At 40.0% G+C, this 11,640-nt stretch overlaps 1 protein-coding gene across 1 annotated transcript; it reads left to right on the top strand.

Annotated features, from left to right (window-relative positions):
* The first annotated feature begins 626 nt into the window (after positions 1-626).
* Positions 627-1,657, top strand: LOC124091847 (serine/arginine-rich splicing factor 9-like). Its single transcript, XM_046443064.2, has one exon. It carries the CDS (start codon positions 642-644, stop codon positions 1,305-1,307), a length of 666 nt encoding a protein of 221 aa, XP_046299020.1. The 5' UTR covers positions 627-641; the 3' UTR covers positions 1,308-1,657.
* Positions 1,658-11,640: the final 9,983 nt, after the last annotated feature.

Below are 11,640 nucleotides of genomic sequence, written 5' to 3'. Positions count from 1 at the left end.
TTCGGCTGACAGGGGACCCAGCCGCCGCCGCCCGGGGCACGGTTCACAGAGAGGCGCTGGGTTCGTTTTCTTCCCTCTAGAAATTCCTGAGCACCAGGAGTCAGACCCTCCTCAGCTGTGGACTTCTTCCTGCTGGCTCCCCATGCCTGCGTCTTCCTTGAGTCTCTCTTAATGATTATGTGACTTTTTGCACCACTTGGGGAGCAAGACAGAACACTTAGCCTCTTTTTTAAAAATAATTTTTAGTTGTGGATGAACACAATACATTTACTTATTTATCTAATATGATGCTGAGGATCGAAACCAGGACCTCACACATGCTAGGTAAGTGCTCTACCACTGAGCCAGGATCCCGGCCCCACTTAGCACCTTTTTGAAACAGATCAACTCTGTTTGCATAAAAACAAGCAGGCTGGGGTGAGCAGTCATGATGCTGTTATTTATTTATTTATTCGCCTTGAAAAGCACAGAGTGTTCAGCAACTATTAAGAATGAACAACTGGGCTTCCGCTCCGCGTTCCCACAATGCTGTGCGGCTGAGCGCCTCGGAGCCCGCGGGGACGCTGCCGGGGAACTCGGGCTGAGGCGGCGGCGGCTGCGCGACGTGGGCTGCGGCGGGCCCGCGGCGTCGGGCGGTGCTGATGTCGGGCTGGGCGGACGAGCGCGGCGGCGAGGGCGACGGGCGCATCTACGTGGGAAACCTTCCGACAGATGTGCGCGAGAAGGACCTGGAGGACCTGTTCTACAAGTATGGCCGAATCCGCGAGATCGAGCTCAAGAACCGGCATGGCCTAGTGCCTTTCGCCTTCGTGCGCTTCGAGGACCCCCGAGATGCTGAGGATGCAATTTATGGAAGGAACGGTTATGATTATGGCCAGTGTCTGCTTCGTGTGGAGTTCCCCAGGACTTATGGAGGTCGGGGTGGGTGGCCCCGTGGTGGGAGGAATGGCCCTCCTACAAGAAGATCTGATTTCCGAGTTCTTGTTTCAGGACTTCCTCCTTCAGGCAGCTGGCAGGACCTGAAAGATCACATGCGAGAAGCTGGGGATGTCTGTTATGCAGATGTGCAGAAGGATGGAATGGGGATGGTTGAATATCTCAGAAAAGAAGACATGGAATATGCCCTGCGTAAACTGGATGACACCAAATTCCGCTCTCATGAGGGTGAAACTTCTTACATCCGAGTTTATCCTGAGAGAAGCACCAGCTATGGCTACTCATGGTCTCGGTCTGGGTCAAGGGGCCGTGACTCTCCATACCAAAGCAGGGGTTCCCCACACTACTTCTCTCCTTTCAGGCCCTACTGAGACAGGTGATGGGAATTTTTTTCTTTATTTTTTAGAAGAACTGAGCTGCTTTGTGCTCAGAATCTACATTCCAGATTGATGATTTAGCGTCTTAGGAAATTTTTTTAATTTTTTTTTTAAGGAAAAAGAAAACTACATAATTTCTACCAGGGCCATATTAGTAGTGAAATGTTTAAACTGCAGAAATTGTGGTTTTGGTTCAGAAACAAGTTGTATATTTTTCACCCCTGATTATGGGAAAAAAATCAGTGCTATGTCTTTGTGGGTTGCTCTGCTATGGAGATCAGCAGTTACTGTGACTGAGTCGGCCCATTCTGTTTAGAAATATATTTTAAACGTTTAGTAATTGACATGTGTTGTTGTCCTTGATTAAGTACATAGATTTCACCTAAGAGGTACACTGGTTTAAGGAAAAAAAAATCATTGAGTCATAGGAGCACCTTGTACCAAATTTGTTTTTGTATTTTGATGCTGGGAATTGAACCTAGGGGTGCTTTTACCACTAAGCTACATCCCCAGCCCCTTTTTATTTATTTTGCTTAGGGTCTTTTTAAATTGCTCAGGCTGGCCTCCAACTTGGGATCCTCCTGTGTCAGCCTTTTGTACCCAGTTGGTAAGGAGTAGATATAGATTGTTTTACTTGGGGATGATAGTTGCTCTGATAGTGGTTTGAGAACTTCAACCTCAAGTACAGATTCAAAATTCTAATTCAAGGCCAACTTTGTAAATTAAATTGGCTAAAAGAAAAAAAAGGGAGCATTGCAGATAAGGGAATGGGAAGAATCAAAATGCCCAGGGCTTTTTTTTTTTTTTTTTTCCCTCTTTTGGTAGCAGGAATTGAGCCCATGGTTGCTTAACCGCTGAGCCACATCCCCAGGCTTTGAACTTGGGATCCTCCTGCCTCAGCCTCCTGAGCCACTGGGATTACAAGTGATGGCCACTGCAGCCTGCTCCAGGACTATTTTTATTTTTATAAGTTTTTTTTTTTTTTTCCAGAAAGAGAAACTAGTAACATATTTGCATATAATCACTTTGTGGGATAGAAGAAGGTTTTAGGTTAAGAGTTCAAGCTATAATCTACTTTTTTTTTTTTTTTTTAATTTTGAGACAGGACCTCACTAAGTTGCTGAGGGTGGTCTTGAACTTGTGGTACTCCTCCCTCAGCCTCTTAAGTGGCTGGAATTACAGGTGTGTCACCACACCCAGCCAATTTGAACACTTTTAAGACCTGAGCAGAAAGTTAGTCCTCTTTTTCTGAATAAGGTGAATACCCAAGAACAAATGTAAGTACAACTGGTAAGGGAAAGATAGATGACAACTCAGGTTGTCACAGTAATCAGATACTGTCTATCAGATTTTTATTAATATTCTACCAGAGTTTATATATATATATATATATATATATATATATATATATATATATATATATATATATACAAGTTCACTTATATAGTTCGGTAGACAGTTTTTTAGGAGGAAATAATGTTTTCCATACTGAACAGGTCTGCAAGCAAGTACAAGATTGATTTCCTTGGAAGCTGACTTGTTCTTTACCATCAGGAATTCAGTGCCTTGTTTTGGCCAGATTTTTTCCAGTTCTGTCTTCAGAAGAGTCAGATACTAAGAAATGCTTAAACATCCATTTTTTTCAGGTGATTAAAAAAGTGGGAACGATAGGGTTCACAGTAACAAAATACCATCATTGCTCTTCCACATGCTCATGGGATATCCCCTTCCCAGAATGACTACTCGAGTCTGTTGGGAAGGGCAGTTGTTCACCCAGCTGTTTGAAAACAATAGGAAAGAATGTTACAGCTGAACCTACTATCTACCTGGCTCTAGCCAGATCTAACTAATCACTTGTTTTTCATGGAAGTAAGTGTGGCTTCAATCCCATTTTCCTGGGTATCTGAAAGAATTACAGTTATAAGTAAAGCCAAGTTAATGCACACTTTTCAATAAGGAGTAGAGATAGACTGCATTCATTTTGTTCCAACAAGTGGTCTGAAGCAAGGTTTGTTTGGAAGTTAGTACGTATTTGATCAGTAATCATCTGCTAAAGCAGTGAGAAGTTTATAAAATTTCTTGTCTCTAAGCGAATCAAAGGCATGTTTTAGAATTAGGTCGTAAGTTTGCTAGCCTGCCTTTCTATCCTTGTGGCAACCAGAACTGTCCTAACCTGGATGGTCTTAATGAGTCCCTTGAAGAGGTAACCTCTGCACTGACTAGAGCTGATGTTTTATGTGGAGGCTGCCCAGAACGCTTCTCCCCCAAGAGATGTCCCATTCTCAATTGCCAAAGGGGTGCAGCAGCTCTGAGTACTGACACATATGCACAGGAGATAAAAACACTCAACCTACCCATGATTCTGGATTTTATTGGCCTGGAGTTCTTTTAAAGCTCCTACAGTAAGGTTAAAGATGACAGTCTCCAGGAATCTGGCTTGTAGGTATATTTTATTTGGCCTGCATAGTACTTCATTGTTTTTAATTTGAATTGATTGCCAACAATTAAAATTTTGCAAATATCTTACAAAAATGCCAGATACCCACATTCTCTGGAAAAATGGGCTCACATTCCTGCTTGATGGTCTCAAAAGAAGCAGTGAATGCCAGCTATTTCCTTAGGCAGTGCTTCAGATTTGCCACCCACCATAAACTCCCAGTCCTGTTTTGCTGTTTCCCATTGCTTACTACACCATAGAGTAAGTATGATACCTGGACTCTACTGCCCTCCCAATGCCACACATACCTGGGGGGGCCACAAAATACTCTTCCACCACATGATGGGAGTTTTGCAGTAGTTCTTCAGCACAGTTGCCTTCTGCTATGTTGTCGGATCTCAAGTACAGACATCTACAAAACCCAGAAGCTCAAAGTTACCATTGGAGAGAATGGGGCTTCTAGGGCAGTGGACAAGGTCAAGAATGGGAGAACAAGGGAACAGCATATTCTTGATTTATGGTCACTGCTCCAGGATAAAGGAGCTATGATCGGGAGTAGACCAAATATTTCATCTACAGTTTATAGATTCTCCCAACAACTATGAGGTAAGTGGTAATTAATTTTCAGAATCTATTTTTCTTTGCCACTGGTACAAGGAATTGAACCCAGGGTCTCACGCAAGCTAGACAAGGGCTCTAGCACTGAAATACATCTCCATCTCTTCTTTTTAAATTTAGAGATAGGGTTTTGCTACTTGCTGAGGCTGGCCTCCAACTTTGGATCCTTCTGCCTCAGCCTCCAAGTCACTGGGATTACAGGTGTGTGCCACTCTGCCTGTCCCTAATGGGATTTGAATTTTGTCACATAAGGGCAGGAATAACATGAATACCTGGGCAAAGGCTGCCTGTATATGAAGGCTAAGTTAAAAGATTATTTTAGGAAAGGACTAAAAGAATCCTGGCATCCATCCCAGAGCTAGAAACAACAAATATTTACTCATACTACGAGAGTTGGTCTTAATCTATCTTAACTGTGGCCTTGAAGAGTGATCTTATCAGACCTTAAGTGTGTTGGTATTTTTAATGGGATTGTGCATTCATTTAAGACAACTTGGAGAACAAAAATAAAAACCAACCATAAAGGTAACCACTGGACTTTCTTTTTTCTTTTAATATGTCTTTTTTTTTTTCCCCGTGTCATACTGGGGCTTGAAACCCAGGTAAAATGCTTCATGATTGCTGGGAAGATTGAAAATAATGGCATTAAAAATAAGACCAGGGGCTGGGGATATAGCTCAGCTGGTACAGTGCTTGCCTTACATGCACAAGGCCCTGGGTTCAATCCCTAGCAGCCAAAAAAAAAAAAAAGTGGTGGTGGGAGGGCTGTGGCTCAGCAGTAGAGTGCTCGCCTCACACATGTGAGACCATGGGTTCAATCCTCAGCACCATATAAAAATAAATAAGTGAAATAAAGGTACTGTGTCCAACTACAACTAAAAAATAAGTGTTTTAAAAAAAATTAGAACTGGGGTAGTGGCTCAGTGGTAGAGCCCTTGTCTAGCACTTGTGAGGCACTGGGTTCAAGTCTCAGCACCATAAATAAATAAAGGTCCATCAACAACTAATAATTTTAAAGGAAAAAAGATCTGATATTGATGGGCCCACATTCCTTGCAGTAAAAAGTGGGTGCTGAATGGCATGTTCAATTTTCAGAAAGAGCCAGTAACCTACTATACCTTGGTCTCCATCACTTATTTGAAGTATTTGAATGTTCTGACAAAGATTCTGCTATCAACAACAGAAGCTTAAAAGCCACTGCTTCCCAACAGGTTTAATAGTAATTGATTTGTTCAGTCATTGGATACAGGTTTCCTATGTAAGTGAGATTCCCAGGAAAACAAAATTCACATCTTTAAATAAATACCACATTTCCACTTAATTACTATTTACAGTGAAGTCATTCCTAATAGATACACACCTCCCCCATTTTCTTCTTCATCATGTGCTAATGAAACCAGCACCTCTTCTAGTGGCACAGCGAACCCCTTCATTTGGCAAATTGCTTAACTTTCCTGTACACCAGGATCTTATTTAAAACAGAAGCAAATGAACTATTCTGGTCTTTATTGTTTTTGTGGTATTGGGGATTGGATGCTGTGCCTCAGGTCAGTTATTGCTTGAGAAAGGTCCACTTCCTTTCTCAATTAGAGTTCTACAAGATAAGTTAATATAGGGGCTAGGGTTGCGGCTCAGCGGTAGAGCACTCATCTGGCACGTGTGGGACCCTGGGGTTGATCCCTCAGCACCATGTAAAAAATAAATGAGTGAAATAAAGGTATTGTGTCCAACTATAAAAATAAATATTTTTTTAAAAAAAGAAAAAAAGAATGAACAACTGGATAGTGGCTTTGCAGGTTTTTTAGGAAGGCAGATGAGTGCCCAATGCCTGGGATCCATGTGACTTACCTGGAAACTGGGAAAGCACCAAGGTTGATCTTTCTTTGTGCAAGGCTGCCAATCATGAGGCCACTGCAGATATTTGTGACCAGTCAACTACTGAGCCCAGTGCCCAGCTAGGTTTGACTCATTTCTGAGCTGACTCAATTATTCTGAAATGATTCCTGTTTTCTGCCTCCAGCCAGAAAGTCATCTCAAAATATTGATTAATTTCAGAAGGAGGAAAATAAGGTTCTAATGCTGCCATTCAGGTCCAAGTCTTCTCCAGGGCACCTGATAGGCCTGCTGTGAGCCTCCATCAAAGTGGTCAGGAATTCACTGACAAATTTCAAAGGGGCTGAAATGTCATTACTGTTTGTATAATTTTGGATTGATTAACAATAGCATAAATGACACAAACATGACAAAGGTGGAAGGTATGAAGCAAACCTCTCATTGGCAATCTTTTCTTTATTCAGTATTCAGCAGTAGAGTCAAGCAGTGGTTTACCTAGCATGGCTTATTTGGGGGGCAGAAAATGGCTTAAGTAAGGATCTGGGTTACATAAGCTTCTTTCACCATATCAATTTTCTTTCAGAAGCTTACAACATTCTTATCATGGACACTCATGCCATCCACATCTCCAAATACAATATGTCAAATCTTTCTTTTCTGAAATCTAGATTCTATTTTTTAATGTTTCATAGTCCTGCCAGTAATTATATTTCCCACCTTGGTCTCCTTTTTCCTCTATTTGCTTTCTATTTAAAAATGAAATAAAATAAACAAAGAAAAAATTTAAAAAATTATTCTGCATGCCTATATATCTCACATTTCTTTTTGTTTTGAAAACATAGGACTTGGTGGTACTTTACATTCTCTCTAGATCAGCCTGTTCTCTAATTAATAAACCTTGATTAAACTTCCAACATATTCAATGACAACCTATATTTTGTATGTAAAGGGGTGTTGAGATAAATTCTAGCTGTTGTTTCTTTGTTGAGAGCCACAGCCAGTCAGAATGATGCCTGGCATTTGCCAGAGGGAATGTTTGAAAGGTGACAGGGAATGTTTGAAAGGTTATGCCAGGGAACCATTGAGATGATGATTTGAGTTAAGCTATATCCAATTGCTATGATGCTGGATTGATTGCATTGTATATTTGACCTTTACTGTCAGGCAATGGGGTGGCTCTTGCTGCCTTGGGCGCCCGCTACTTTGAAGTTCTTGCTCTACTTTGGAGTTCTCCTGGGGATTCCCAGAGAGTGCCCATTGATTGGGGAAGTGCTGGAGGAGGGATTTCCAGTGTGGGGGGTTGCTGGAAGGGCCATGTGAGTGGTGTTGGCGAAAAAGCACGTGTGCAGTGCTGGTGAGAGTTGAAATAAAGTGTTGCTGTTTGAACCTACAAGGCTTTGTGCCCAGACAGACTGCAGCATTTCTTCTTGATGTAAACTGTGAAGTGTATGAAAAATAAGTCCAAGCACATTACTCTAAATCTTTTGTCATTTAAAATGATAGATCTCAGCCAGAGCAAAGGAACATATACAAAAATACTTGCACCAGCCTGGTTTCAGACCCCCCCCCCACCATAATGGAGCAGCTGACCCCAAAACAATAAGCCCAGGAAATACCCTATTCACATTCTGGTTGCATGTTAATTACTCAGCTGGGATCAGTGCAGGGAAGTAGGCAAATATCAAAGGTGCCAGTTTAGCTCAAGACATTATCAGCATATTTTCTCAATTACTATTGCTGGGAGTATTGTATTGTGGGTGTAATAGTGTAGAATAAAGTAAATCACCAATACCCTGAGTGAGACCTTCCAGAGCCCTGGCCCAATTCTGCTGACCACAGTAATAACTCCACAACTACCAATTGCTCCTAAAAATTTTTGTTTGTGCACTGTTTCAACTTTAACAAATTTTGTTCGAGTTACTATGTTCTGAAGTTTAAAGTTTTAGATGCAAAGGTGACTGGGCATGTGCAAATATCTGTAAACTGCAAACAAATAAATTTGCATTCTTTTTTCTAGGACTTTTATGGACTATGGTTTCCAACAGTCATTCACAAAAGAGGTTAGAAAAAAAAATCCCTGTTTATTCCCAAGGAATCTTTACACAACACTTTTACACTGGCTACTTCACATAAACTTGCCTCAGGGATTTAATTCATAAATCAAATGAATTTCCTGCAGCCTGTACAGTGCTGTTGGAATGGCTATTATAATAATGTAAAATTGTCATGAGTGGTGAAACATGCCTGGAATCCTAGAAGTTCAGGAAAATGAGGCAGGAGAATTGGTAGTTTGAAGACAGCCTCATTCACTTAACAAGGCTCCAAGAAACTTAGTGAGAGCCTGTCTCAAAATATAACATAAAAAAGACAGTGGATGTGTATCAGTGGAAAGCACCCCTGGGTTCAATACTCAGCACCAAACCAAAAATTAAAAAAATAAAAAATAAACATAAGGATTCAGGGTACAAAAACATGTAAAAAATGTTGGCAACAGCATAAATTTAATAAATATATTTTTGATAAAAGTGTTAAGGTTCTTTAAAAGCCCAAAATAAAAATGCTACATAATACACTAGTAATAATTTGGGGTACTACTACAAGGTTGTACATGCCTGTACTCTCTGTGGCTTAGAAGGGTGAGACAGGAGGATCTCAAGTTAGAGACCAGACTCAAAAACTTGGCAAAGTCCTAAGCATATCAGTAAACCCTGTCTCAATAATAAATAAACAAATAAAAGTGGTGGAGACTGGGTATGTAGTGTAAGGGTCCCGCGAAACGTCAGAGAAAGAGACCACCAAGTGACCACTCATGCAATTGGCAGAAGGGGATTTATTGAACCAGCATGCTGGGGCTCCGTGCCCACTCAAGAAGGGAAAGCAGCCCAGAGCCCCGAGCAGTGGCTGAGCACTGCTTAAGTACACTTTTTGGGGAGGGTGGAGGGCTTTGTATACATCAGAGTCTCCTTTAACAAATCATTATACACCACGGGAAAATCAAGCAACAACTCCTAAACATGATTAGTTCATTCATTGCTGGGAACAGGTCAGGCTGGAGTGATAGGTCATTTCTAAATGGGGTACATATTCAAACTGATTGGTCCAGGCACTGCAAGGCCTACGTGCAACCACACAGAGCCCTTCAGTTATTAGACAACCAAACAGCCAGGGGAAATGTTTACTGGGCGGTTCCAAGCATTGTCTTAACAGCTACAGAAATTTCAGGTTTTGCAGGTAACATAGAAACCTAACAATACCTAATCCTTTACATTTTAACTCAGACCTTGCAGCTTAGAAACTTTACAACACCCGGTCTTTTACCCTTTAACTTTTACGCTTTAACTTCAATTTCTTTTACCCTTACACCACCAAGTTTGCTTTCAACTGAGTTTTTAAATATGTAAAACAACTTTATTAAAGTGACATTTAGAAGCATTCCTAATATTCAAGCAAACTCCTTTGTCCTGGTGTGGCAGGAAATAAAAGTGGAACTGGACTTTAATTTAAATAACAAGAAAGTTCAATTGCAAGGGCTTAATTAGAACACAGATAATTAGAAGGTTACAGGCCATAGCACTGTTGTACTTTTTTAAAATATTTTTTTCTTAGTTGTGGATGAACAAAATATATTTTTTATTATTATTATTATTATTATTATTATTATTATTATTATTATTATTATTAATGTGGGTCCAGTATCAAACAGACTGCCTCATGCATACTAGCCAAGAATTCTACTACTGAGCAACAACCTTAAATCCTTACCTGGTATTTTTTTTAAAATATTTATTTATATTTAATTTATTTATATGGGGCACTGAGAATTAAGCTCAGGGCCTCATATATCCTAGGCAAGCACTGTACCACTGAGCCACACCTTCAGCTCTTTCCTGGTACTTTTTAAATACCTGTTTTACAGAAATTTTAATTAGTAGCTTTAACCCTTTTCCAATATTTGTTTGGATTAAATCAATAACCTATAAATCGGTGAAGTAAAGTCTAGTTTTATCTCAAACTCGGATTTTACTTCCTGTTTTTTCCCCAGACCAGACACCTTATCACAGTGCCTGAATTAAGATTCTCCCTTAAGGACTTTACTGTATGTCCACATTTCAAACTCCAAAATTTACCTATTCCTTAGTTTTGGAAAAGTCTTACAGAATTTGTCCAGAGGTAGCAAAATTTCTTGGAGTACTCAAAAGAATCCATATCAGAGTCTTGCCTTTTAGGGAGCAGTTTGAATTATAAGTATGCAGACTTTAAGGCAAGTAGATGGATTATCTGCAGCTGGAAGAAACCTTTTCATCAATACCTTGCATCTAAAAGGCACTTAATTTGATTCCTTTTATTAGATACTGTGAATAAACCTACAATAAAAATGGAAGTGAAGTAATATCTTTAACAAAAGTGTTCCAATTTCTTTAGATATTTATCCAGAATTATAATTACTGGGTTATAGGGCATTTTTTTAAACCAAGAATTGTTATTGTTATTTATTTGTACTTATTTAGGCACTTTACCACTGTTACATCCCTATTTTTTTAATAAGACAGGATATCACTGAGTCACTTAAGCCATTGCCAAGTTTCTGAGGCTGTTTTTAAGTTCCTCCTGTTTCATCCTCCCAAGCCACTGAGAGTACAGACATTCACAATGATACCCTGCATCAAAAAAATATTATTAGTGGATTATATGGCATTTTTATTTTGAGCTCTTAAGAACCATGATAGGGGCTGGGAATGTGGCTCAAGCGGTAGTGCACTTGCCTGGTATTCATGTGGCACTGGGTTTTATCCTCAGCACCACGTACAAATAAAGATGTTGTGTCTGCCAAAAACTAAACTCTCTCTCTCTCTCTCTCTCTCTCTCTCTCTCTCTCTCTCTCTCTCTCTCCCCTCTCTCTCTCTCTCTAGCTTTCTTTTTAAGAAAAAAGAACCATGAATTTTTTTCAAAAGTATCTTTATTAACTTTATATTGTAACCAAAATTTTTATCTATGCATATACACCTATACTCTGGAGTCCCTACTATCTTTCAGATATTTGTTTATTTTGGTGTGGTTTGGTGCTAGGAATTGAACTCTGTGGGTGCTTACCACTGAGTTATGTTTCCAGTCCTTTTTTTTTGAGACAGGTGATATATCACTAATCTCTCAATAAGTTGCTTATAGCCTTTCTATGTTGTTAAGGCTGTCTTTCAAATCACAATCCTCCTGACTTGCCTCTCCAGCCTCTAGTATATTGTCCACCACACCTAGCTCTTTCAGATTATTATAATAACCTTTTCAACAACACTGCACAGGCTACAGAAAATCTCTTTGACTGATGCATTTTATCCCTGAGGAAAGTTTATATGAAGTAGCCAATGTAGGACTATTCTGTACAGATTTGTTGGAATAAACAGGGATCATTGTTTTTTAAGCTCCTTTCTGAACAGCTGTTTG

Source organism: Marmota monax, unplaced genomic scaffold (assembly GCF_021218885.2).
Source record: "Marmota monax isolate L192 unplaced genomic scaffold, Marmota_monax_Labrador192_F-V1.1 WCK01_AAM20220418_F8-fsc01515, whole genome shotgun sequence".
Classification (NCBI taxonomy): Eukaryota; Metazoa; Chordata; class Mammalia; order Rodentia; family Sciuridae; genus Marmota; species Marmota monax.
Note: the sequence above shows the minus strand (reverse complement) of the source record. Positions and strands in the feature narration are given on the sequence as shown.